This window comes from Bos mutus, chromosome 14 (assembly GCF_027580195.1).
Source record: "Bos mutus isolate GX-2022 chromosome 14, NWIPB_WYAK_1.1, whole genome shotgun sequence".
Classification (NCBI taxonomy): Eukaryota; Metazoa; Chordata; class Mammalia; order Artiodactyla; family Bovidae; genus Bos; species Bos mutus.
The window spans coordinates 6,571,723-6,583,900 of NC_091630.1; the positions used below are offsets into that span (position 1 = coordinate 6,571,723).

Sequence of the window (12,178 nt, forward strand, 5' to 3'; positions counted from 1 at the left end):
AGCTTTCGCACAGACGAGGAAACCATTGACAAAAAGACAACTTATTTAATGGGAAAAATTTTTTGCAAGTAATGTGATTTTTATATAAATGGAGTTAATATCCAAAATATTTAAACAACTCATACAACTCAACATCAAAAACGTAATCAACTCAATTAAAAATGAGGTGAATAGATATTTTTCAAAGAATACATACAAATGGTCAATAAGCACAGGAAAAGATGCTCAATCTCATGTCAGGGGAATAGGGGAGTGCAAATTAAAACCAGAGTGGGACTCTATGTTACACCTGTTACTACGCCATATGTCAGATAACACAGAGAGCCACTATGCTAGAATGGCTGTCATCGAAGACCAGAAATGACAAATGTTGGCAAGGATGTGGAGAAAAGGAAACCTTTGTTGGCTGTTAGTAAGAATGCAAAATGGTGCAGCCACTGTGGAAAGCAGTATGGAGGTTTCTCAAAATACTAGTATAAGACCCTGCAGTCCCATTTCTGGGTATTCATCCAAAGAAACCAAAAGCACTAATTTGAACATGCACCCAGTATTCATAGCAACATTATTTACAACTGCCGAGATATGGAAGGAACACAAGTGTCCAACTACAGAAGGATGAAGAAATAAGATTGAATGCTATTCAGCCATAGAAATAATATTTTGCCATTTGTAGCAACCTGGATAGACTTAGAAGTTATTATGTTGAGTGAAATAAGTCAGAGTTGGAAAGACAGTTATATGATATCACCTGTATGTAATATCTAAAAAATAAAACAAACTAGGGACTATAACAAAAAGAAAACAGGCTCACATATATAGAGAACAAACTGGTGGTTACCAGTGGGGATAAAAAAGAAGAGAGGGGTAAGATAAGGTAGGGTAGAGGATTTAGAAGTACCAATTACCTTGTATAAAATAAATACACTGCCAGGATTTATAGTCAGTACAATACATGGCATATAACCATGCATGCTCAGTCACTTCAGTCGTGTCCGACTCTCTGCGACTCCATGGAGCATGGCCCGTCAGGCTCCTCCGTCCATGGGATTCTCCAGGCAAGAGGACTGGAGTGGGTTGCCATTTCCTTCTCCAGTGATAAAGTATGAAGTGAGTGAAGTGAAGTCACTCAGTCGTGTCCGACCCCCTGCAACCCCATGGGCTGTAGCCCACCAGGCTCCTCCGTCCATGGGATTTTCCAAGCAAGAAGACTGGAGTGGTTTGCCATTTTCTTCTCTTGGAATATAACCATATTTTATAGTAAATAGAAATGGAATATAACCTTTAAAGAATGAGTCACTATGTTGTATATCTGAAACTTACATAATATTGAACATCAGCTATATCTCAATAAAAAAGAGAAAATTATATCTACCTAATATTAATAAAATATTTTCTTTTAAAATAGAGCTCCTCTTTGCCATTTCAAATACAGCTATCATCCTTTATATAAATGGAGTTAGCAGCTTCCACAATGGCTTCGTTTGACTGCTTTTTAAATAAGTATAATTTGGGTACTGATGAGATATTTTCTGACCAAAAATATTTTCCATGGATCTCAAAGTCCCTATATTACTTAAACTCCTTAGTTGGGCTTCCCTGGTGGCTCAGATGGTAAAGAATTTGCCTGTAATGCGGGAGACCTGAGTGATCCCTGAGTCAGGAAGATTCCCTGGAGGAGGAAATGGCAACCCACTACAGTATTCTTGCCTGGAGAATCCCATGGACAGAGGAGCCTGGTGGACTACAACCATGGGGTCACAAAGAGTAAGACACAACCAAATTCCTTAGACTGCTTGAACTCTTAAGGCCTCCTTAATATCATAAATATTTTTAAAATGTAATATAAAAATCAATACATTTCAAGCAGAATTTATTCAGTTAGATTCACTGTCACTGGGCCAAGGATGAAGGAAAAGGAAAATTTCTTCCAGAGGACTGAAGACTGGCCTTCATCAGTAAGGTGAACATGTTTTGTGAATAGAATTCAGTGAAATTCCAACAATATTCACACAGAAATTGTGTTCAGCTGTGAGTAACAAAGAACTAGAGGACATTAGTTTCTAACATTTTTCAGGTTTATTTGTATTTATGTTACAGGACAGTAGCTGAAAGATGTGAGGTGAAGCCTCTGAGATTTTCCTCGCATTTTCCTCAGCTCAAATATCCGACACCCATTCTAGCAGGGAAACAGGGGTGATGTGCATATTTGGAAAGCAAAAATCCTCTCAATGTTTTATTAATCAGAATGATCATGTGACCACACAAGTAAGCATCTCTGGGAAATGAAAGGTGTTTTTTCTTATACAGCCCACATGAAAGCTATTATAAAACAATGTTTCAGACTTCACTGGTGGTTCACTGGTTAAGAGTCTGCCTACCAATGCAGGGGACATGTGTCTGAACCCTGCTTCAGGAAGACCCCACATGGTACAAGACAACAAAGCTCACCTAACGCAACCGCTGAAACCCTCAGGCCGCAACCACTGAAGCCCACGCACCGTAGCACTCACGTTCCACAACAAGAGAATTCACTGCAACAGAGAACCTGTTCAGTTCAGTTCAGTCATTCAGTCGTGTTTGACTCTTTGTTACCCCATGGACTGCAGCACACCAGGCCTCCCTGTCCATCACCAACTCCCGGAGTTCACCCAAACCCATGTCCACTGAATCGGTGATGCCATCCAACCATCTCATCCTCTGTCGTCCCCTTCTCCTCCCACCTTCAATCTTTCCAAGCATCAGGGTCTTTTCCAATGAGTCAGCTCTTTCCATGAGGTGGCCAAAGTATTGGAGCTTCAGCTTCAACATCAGTCCTCCCCATGAACACCCAGGACTGATCTCCTTTAGGATGGACTGGTTGGATCTCCTTGCAGTCCAAGGGACTCTCAAGAGTCTTCTCCAACAACGCAGTTCAAAAGCATCAATTCTGTGCCACTCAGCTTTCTTTATAGTCTAGCTCTCACATCCACACATGACCACTGGAAAAACCATAGCCTTGACTACATGGACCTTTGTTGGCAAAGTAATGTCTCTGCTTTTTAATATGCTGTCTAGGTTGGTTATAATTTTCTTCCAAGGAGTAAGTGTCTTTTAATTTCATGGCTGCAGTCACCATCTGGAGTGATTCTGGAGCCCAAAAAAATAAAGTCTGCCACTGTTTCCACTGTTTCTATTTGTCATGAAGTGATGGGACCAGATGCCATGATCTTAGTTTTCTGAATGTTGAACCTGTGGGCCACAATAAAGATTCAGCAGAGCCAAAAATAAAATATAAGTATTTTTTAAAGCAATATTTCTACAGTGCCTTAGTCACACAGATTAGATGTTTAATAAGAAATGATATTGCGCTATCTGGGAAGTATTTATTTTAAACTAAGGCATCCAAAGAAACACAATGTTTGCTTTAATGAAGATTAAAGAAAAGCACTATTTTATAGTCACCATGTACAGATGGCTTAAAGCTCAACATTCAGAAAACTAAGATCATGGCATCCAGTCCTATCATTTCATGACAAATAGATGGGGAAACAGTGGAAACGGTGGCTGACTTTATTTTTCTGGGCTCCAAAATCACTGCAGATGGTGATTGCAGCCATGAAATTAAAAGATGTGTATTCCTTGGAAGAAAAGTTATGACCGACCTAGACAGCATATTAAAAAGCAGAGACATTACTTTGCTAACAAAGGTCCATCTAGTCAAGGCTATGGTTTTTCCTGTGGTCATGTATGGATGTGAGAGTTGGACTATAAAGAAAGCTGAGCGCCGAAGAATTGATGCTTTTGAACTGTGTTGTTGGAGAAGACTCTTGCGAGTCCCTTGGACTGCAAGGAGATCCAACCAGTCCATCCTAAAGGAGACTAGTCCTGGGTGTTCGTGGGAAGGACTGATGTTGAAGCTGAAGCTCCAATACTTTGGCCACCTGATGGGAAGAGCTGTCTCATTGGAAAAGACCCTGATGCTGGGAAAGACTGAGGGCAGGAGGAGAAGGGGACAACAGAGGATGAGATGGTTGGATGGCATCACCAACTCAATGGACATGGGTTTGGGTAGACTCCAGCAGTTAGTGATGGACAGGGAGTTCTGGCATGCTGCGGTTCATGGGGTTGCAAAGAGTCCAACATGACTGAGAGACTGAACTGAACTGAACTGGTGTACAGATGGTGTACAAAAGATCCCCTCCATTAAGGACTCAGTTTAGACAAAAACAGAGAAGACAAGTAGGTGACATGTCATAGGGCATAAAAAGAAAGAAATGCAGGTATCCATTAAAATCAACTTGTAAAGGTTTTATTTACAAGTTAATAAGCAAATGGTAAGCAAAGCACCACACTTGAATAATGTACTCCTTTGGAGCCATGTAATGTAAATAACAGAGAAAAGAAGCGACATCATCCAGTTCCCATGATGTGCTTCTCCAAAGTGACGGGCTTCAGAAAAACTAAAAGTGATCTGTATTTCGTTCAAAACCTTCACTAGCGAATGAGCCTTCCGACCTTCAGGCATCTATTTGAACTTTAGGTAGTGGGGCTGGATGACAAATTGTGGAGAGTTAGAAAATGGAATAGAAGAAAGACTGAAAAAAAAAACCAAAAAATTTTTCCTAGTAATGATCCATTTCTCTTTTCATAGTATATTCTTTACTCAGTTCTACGAGTCATCCATCCTGTCTACAGCAAAGATAAATGAAAATTATTAGTGATAAACTGCTACTTATATAAAACAAAAAGAATGGCATTTTTGAAGGGGACAGAAACATTTTAAAAGGTTCAAGGGCTTTTCTGGCACTTTTCTCCTCATTTTGTCTTAAACCTATTAATCTTGATACGTCACCACGATTCTTTCCTAGAAGGTATCAGTTCCATAAGGGGATTGATTACTCTAAATAGCTGTCAGCAAATAGTATTCTAAGTGTAGATATCTTTGTTATTTTTGCTATTTGTCTAAATTTTTGTGATGCCTAACTGCTACATTAAAGTCACTGTCAATGAATAAATAAAAAGAAATCTGCTCAAAGGGAAGCAATTGTAATATGTATTGCAGACACATATACATCAAAGCACCTTTGAATAAGGTCTATAGTATATCTTGTTTGGTTTTGTTTTCTTTCAGTGATTGGAAATGATGGATTTTATATAATACTGAAAGGCCTAGCTCGACCTCAAACACAAATATATAAAAATCTGATTGAAGAACATGACTCTACAACCTCTTTCATACCTCAGAGTTTTCACAGCTTTGATTTCAGTGAAGAGTTCAGAAACCCTCTATTGACTGGAGTTGGTCCCATGGTAAGAAATGAATATTTGCTCCTTCAATAAGCAATGATGTATCATTGTTATAAACTTTATCTCTTCCAGATATTTACATATGTCCAGTGTTACCTGAAATATTAAAGCTAATATAACTTTTAAAAATAAAAATTATACTGTCATCACAACTGGAGATGTGTTTTAAAAAAATTAATGTGGGATGCCTTCCACAACATACGGCCCACTGACTGGCGTTTAGTGGTGCGTTTGATTACTAAGACAAAGCCATTGTAACTGGATCACTAAGTGAAGAAGGAGATAAGAGGGAGGGAGTGGTTTAAGAAAGGGAACACAGAGGACAGAACATGAAGGGTCTTTTAAATAAAATTAAGAGTGTGTGCTTGTGCTATTTATCTCAAGAGCAATGATAAGGTAATCAAAGGGTTGATTCTATTACAATCAGAAAGTCTCAATTGAAGAAAACACTTTGTTTATATGCAATGTTTGAGGACTATCAACTGGCTCAAATAAAGATTAGTATCTTTCTGGATACCTGGATACCCAACATGAGGGTCAGCACTGGTTCAACTAGAATTGCAGCTCTAAAAGCCAGTTTTGGATGTAGGGTGATCAAGATGCTCAGAGGAGTAAATAGCCAAAGAAACTAATGAAAATCAAATGATTTAGCACTATGGATTGAAGTCAGGAAGACCTAGAATATTCTCAGATTCAAGAAGGATAAGCATGGATAAAGACAATAAAGACAGACATGGATAAAATATTAACTTTTTTTTTCAGTCATTAAGTCATGTCCAACTTGTTGCAACATCATAGACTGCATCACAACAGGCCTCCCCATCCTTCACTATCTTCCAGAGTTTGCCCAAGTTCACGTCCATTGAATCAGTGATGTTATCCAACCATTTCATTTTCAGCTGCCTTCTTATCCTTTTGCCTTCAGTCTTTCCCAGCATCAAGGTCTTTCCCAATGAGTCGACTCTTCACATCAGGTGGTGAAGAATATTGGAGCTTAAGCTTCAGAATCAGTTCTTCCAATGAATATTCAGGGTTTTTTTCCTTTAGGATTAACTGGTTTGATCTCCTTTGCTGTCTAAGGGACTTTCAAGAGTCTTCTCCAACACCACAATTCGAAAGAATAAATTCTTTGGCACTCAGCCTTCTTTAGGATCCAACTTTCACATCCGTTCATGACTGCTGTAAAACCATAGCTTTGATGTTATGGAACTTTGTCAGCAAAGTGATGTTTCTGCTTTTAATATGCTGTGTAGGTTTGCCATAGCTTTCCTTCCAAGAAGCATTGTGTCTTCTAATTTCATGGCTGCAGGCACCAGCTGCAATGACTTTGGAACCCAAAAGAAAAAATGAGACAAAAACATAGAAGTATAAATTGTTGTTGATCACAGATGAATGAGTAATGCTTCTGACCTTCTATCTTGATTGGAATGGAAAAAAATGAACTTATCACTCAGTGGCCACCTACTGTGTTGTTTTTCAGTCATTCAGTCATGTCCAACTATTGCGACCCCATAAACTGCAGCATGCCAGGCTTCCCTATCCTTCATTATTTCCAAGAGTTTGCTCACAGTCATGTCCGTTGAGTTGATGGTGCCATCCCAGCCATCTCATTCTCTGTCACCCACTTCTCCCCCTGCCTTCAATCTTTCCCAGCATCAGGGTCTTTGCAAATGAGTCAGCTCTCTGCACCAGGTCCCAAAGTATTGGAGCTTCAGCTGCAGCATCAGTCCTTCCAATGACCATCCAGGGTTGATTTTCTTTAGAATTGACTTGTTTGATCTCCTTCAGTTCAGTTCAGTTCAGTTGCTCAGTCATGTCCGACTCTTTGCGACCCCATGAATTGCAGCACGCCAGGCCTCCCTGTCCATCACCAACTCCTGCATTTCACTCAGACTCATGTCCATCGAGTCAGTGATGCCATCCAGCCATCTCATCCTCTGTCGTCCCCTTCTCCTCCTGCCCCCAATCCCTCCCAGCATCAGGGTCTTTTCCAATGAGTCAACTCTTCACATGAGGTGGCCAAAGTACTGGAGTTTCAGCTTTAGCATCATTCCTTCCAAAGAAATCCCAGGGCTGATCTCCTTCAGAATGGACTGGTTGGATCCCCTTGCAGTCCAAGGGACTCTCAAGAGTCTTCTCCAACACCACAGTTCAAAAGCATCAATTCTTTGGTGCTCAGCCTTCTTCACAGTCCAACTCTCACATCCATATATGACCACAGGAAAAACCATAGCCTTGACTAGATGGACCTTTGTTGGCAAAGTAATGTCTCTGCTTTTCAATATGCCATCTAGGTTGGTCATAACTTTCCTTCCAAGGAGTAAGCGTCTTTTAATTTCATGGCTGCAGTCACCATCTGCAGTGATTTTGGAGCCCAGAAAAATAAAGTCTGACACTGTTTCCACTGTTTCCCCATCTATTTCCCATGAAGTGATGGGACCAGATGCCATGATCTTCGTTTTCTGAATGTTGAGCTTTAAGCCAACTTTTTCACTCTCCACTTTCACTTTCTTCAAGAGGCTTTTTAGTTCCTCTTCACTTTCTGCCATAAGGGTGGTGTCATCTGCATAGCTGAGGATATTGATATTTCTCCCGGCAATCTTGATTCCAGCTTGTGCTTCTTCCAGCCCAGCATTTGTCATGATGTACTCTGCATATAAGTTAAATAAGCAGGGTGATAATATACAGCCTTGACATACTCCTTTTCCTATTTGCTTTTCCTATTCTGTTTTTTAATATGCTGTCTAGGTTTGTCATAACTTTTCTTCCAAGGAACAAGTGTGTTTTAATTTCATGGCTGCAGTCACCATCTGCAAAGACTTTGGAACCCCCCAAAATAAAATCTGTCACTGTTTCCATTTTTTCCTCATCTATTTGCCATGAAGTGATGGGACCAGATGCCATGATCTTCATTTTTTTTTTATTTTTTTTAAATGTTGAGTTTTAAGCCAGACTTTTCACTCTCTTCTTTAAGCCAGTTTCTTCACTCTTTCATCTTTATCAAGAGGCTCTTTAGTTTCTCTTCACTTTCTGCTGTTAGAGTGGCATCATTTGCTTATCTGAGGTTATTGACATTTCTCCTAGCAATCTTCATTCTCAGTTCAGTTCAGTTCAGTCGCTCAGTTGTATCTGACTCTTTGTGACCCCATGGACTGCAGCACACCAGGATTCCCTGTCCATGACCAATTCCTGGAGCTTCCTCAAACTCATGTCCATTGAGTCAGTGATGCCATCCAACCATCTCATCCTCTATCGAACCCTTCACCTCCTGCCTTTCAATCTTTCCCAGCATCAGGGTCTTTTCCAATGAGTTGGTTCTTCGCATCAGATGAACAAAGTATTGGAGTTTCAGCCTCAGCATCAATCCTTCCAATGAGTATTCAGGACTGATTTCCTTTGGGATGGACTGGTTGGATCTCCTTGCTGTTCAAGGGACTCTCAAGAGTCTTCTCCAACACCACAGTTCAGAGGTGTCAATTCTTCGCACTCAGCTTTCTTTATGGTCCAACTCTTACATCCAGACATGACTACAGGAAAAATCATAGCTTTTTCTAGATGGACCTTTGTTGGCAGAATAATGTCTCTGCTTTTTAACATGGTTAGTCATAGCTTTTCTTCCAAGGAGTAAGCGTCTTTTAATTTCATGGCTGCAGTCACCATCTGCAGTGATTTTGGATTAGAATCTTGATTCTAACTTGTGATTTAGCATTTCACATGATGTACTCTACTAAGTTAAATAAGTAGAACGATAATATACAGCCCTGACATACTCCTTCCCAATTTTGAACCAGTCCATTTTTCCATGTCCAGTTCTAACTGTTGCTTCTTGACTTGCATACAGGTTTCTCAGGAGACAGGTTAGGTGATCTGGTATTACCATCTCTTTAAGAATTTCATGGAGTTTCTTGTGATCCACAGTCAAAGCCTTTAGTGTAGTCAACAAAGCAGAGGTAAATGTTTTCCTGGAAATCCCCTGCTTTTTCAATGATCCAATTGATATTGTCAATTTGATTTCTGGTTCCTCTTCCTTTTCCAATACCAGCTTGTACATCTGGATGTTCTCTGTTCATGTAGTGTTGAAGCCTAACTTAAAGGCTTTTGAGCATTACCTGCTAGTTTGTGAAATGAGCATAATTGTGTGGTAATTTGAACATTCTTTGGCATTTTCCTGCATTGGGATGTACATGAAAGCTGACCTTTTCCAGTACTGTGGTCACTGCTGAGTTTTCCAAATTTCGTGGTGTATTAAGTGAAGCATTTTAACAGCATATTCTTTTAGGATTAGAAATAGCTCAGCTAGAATTCCATCACCTCCACTGGCTTTCTTAGTCGTCATGCTTCCTAAGGTCCACTAGACTTCACACTCTAAGATGTCTGGCTCTTGGTGAGTGACCACACCATCGTGGTTACCCAATCATTAAGACCTTTTTTTGTACAGTTCTTCTGTGCAGACCCAATACTTTTTCAATCTGTTTTAGAAAAAAAGAATATCACATTTTGCAGAGCAGCTATAATTAGGGCCATTTCTTTGTTAACTTTATAGTGTTGCTGCTGCTGCTAAGTCGCTTCAGTCGTGTCCGACTCTGTGCGACGCCAGAGATGGCAGCGCACCAGGCTCCCCCGTCCCTGGGATTCTCCAGGCAAGAACACTGGAGTGGGTTGCCATTTCCTTCTCCAGTGCATGAAAGTGTAATCCACTCCAATCTTCTAGGATCTGGTTTTTTTCTTGTTGAGGACAAAACTCAAGAATTTAATGAAATAAGATTGGACTACCAAATCTGAATCCTGAATTAGGTCTTTGAGTGCAGCAGTAATAGGTGTCATTCTTCCAGGAATGCAGTAGTGTTTTTGTTTCAGCTTTGCTGATGTATAATCTGACAAGAAAATTTGTATATGTTTAAGGTATGTATCTTGATGTTTTGATATACGTATATACATTGTGAAGTGATCAGCACAGTCAAGCTAATTAACATATTCATCATCTTATATAGTTAGATTGTTGTGTACTTGTAATGAGAACACAATATCTATCCTCCTAGCAAAGTTCAAGTATACACTATTGTGTGTGTGTGTGTGTGTGTGTGTTCAGTTGCTCAGTTGCTCAGTTATCTTTTACTCATTGTGACTCTATTGATTGCAGCCCAACCAGCTCCTCTAACCATGGAGTTTTCCCAGCAAGAATACTGGAGTGGGTTGCCATTTCCTACTCAGGGATGTTCCTGACAGGAATCTAACCTGCATCTCCTGCGTCTCCTGCATTGGCAGGCAGATTCATATTGTTGATTATATTCAGTTCAGTTCAGTTCAGTTCAGTTGCTCAGTCATGTCCGACTCTTTGTGACCCCATGAATCCCAGCACGCCAGGCCTCCCTGTCCATCACCAATTTCTGGAGTTCACACAAACTCATGTGCATCGAGTCGGTGATGCCATCCAGCCATCTCATCCTCTGTCATCCCCTTCTCCTCCTGCCCCTAATCCCTCCCAGCATCAGGGTCTTTTCCAATGAGTCAACTCTTCGCATGAGTTGGCAAAAGTACTGGAGTTTCAGCTTTAGCATCAGTCCTTCCAATGAACACCCAGGACTTGTCTCCTTTAGGATAGACTGGTTGGATCTCCTTGCAGTCCAAGGGACTCTCAAGAGTCTTCTCCAACACCACAGTTCAAAAGGATCAATTCTTCGGTGCTCAGCTTTCTTCACAGTCCAATTCTCACATCCATACATGACCACTGGAAAAACCATAGCCTTGACTAGATGGACCTTTGTTGGCAAAGTAATGTCTCTGATTTTGAATATGCTATCTAGGTTGATCATAACTTTCCTTCCAAGGAGTAAGCGTCTTTTAATTTCATGGCTGCAGTCATCATCTGCAGTGATTTTGGAGCCCAGAAAAATAAAGTCTGACACTGTTTCCATTGTTTCCCCACCTATTTCCCATGAAGTGATGGGACCAGATGCCATGATCTTCGTTTTCTGAATGTTGAGCTTTAAGCCAACTTTTTCACTCTCCTCTTTCACTTTCATCAAGAGGCTTTTTAGTTCCTCTTCACTTTCTGCCATAATGGTGGTGTCATCTGCGTATCTGAGGTTATTGATATTTGTCCTGGCAATCTTGATTCCCGCTTGTGCTTCTTCCAGCCCAGTGTTTCTCATGATGTACTCTGCATATAAATTAAATAAGCAGGGTGACAATATACAGCCTTGACGAACTCCTTTTCCTATTTGGAACCAGTCTGTTGTTCCATGTCCAGTTCTAGCTGTTGCTTCCTGACCTGCATACAGATTTCTCAAGACGCAGGTCAGGTGGTCTGGTATTCCCATCTCTTTCAGAATTTCCCACAGTTTATTGTGAGCCACACAGTCAAAGGCTTTGCATAGTCAATAAAGCAGAAATAGATGTTTTTCTGGACCTCTCTTGCTTTTTTGATGATCCAGCAGATGTTGGCAAATTGATCGCTTTTACTTAGCATAATGTCTTTCAGGTTCATTTGTATTGTCACAATTGTCAGAATTTCCTTCCTTTTCAAACTTAATAAAATCCTATTGTTTGTGTATATATCGTATTTTTGAGCTCTGTTCACCATGGATAAACACTTAGGTTGTTTTCATGTTTTAGCTATTGTGAATAATGATTCAATAAACAAGGAAATGCAGCTGTCTCTTCAATATCCTGTTTTCCTTTCTTTAGATGACAGCACAGAAATGAGGTTCCTGGATTGTATTGTAGTTCTGTTTTAATTTTTTGAGGGAAGATCCATGCATGCGTACATGTTTAGTCACTTCAGTCATGTCTGACTCTCTGCGACCCTATGGACCACGGCCTGCCAGGCTCCTCTGTCCGTGGGAATCTCCAGGCAAGAATACTGGAGCAGGTTGCCATTTCCTTCTCCAGG

The 12,178-nt window shown here is 40.4% G+C and overlaps 1 protein-coding gene across 1 annotated transcript in view; it reads left to right on the top strand.

The window, feature by feature from the left end:
- CNBD1 (cyclic nucleotide binding domain containing 1) overlaps window positions 1-12,178 on the top strand; it is a 383,222-nt gene that overhangs the window by 264,334 nt on the left and 106,710 nt on the right. The window contains exon 6 of the mRNA XM_070382901.1: window positions 5,111-5,277. Coding sequence (XP_070239002.1) covers window positions 5,111-5,277 — 167 coding nt within the window. The remainder of the gene's footprint in view (window positions 1-5,110; window positions 5,278-12,178) is intronic.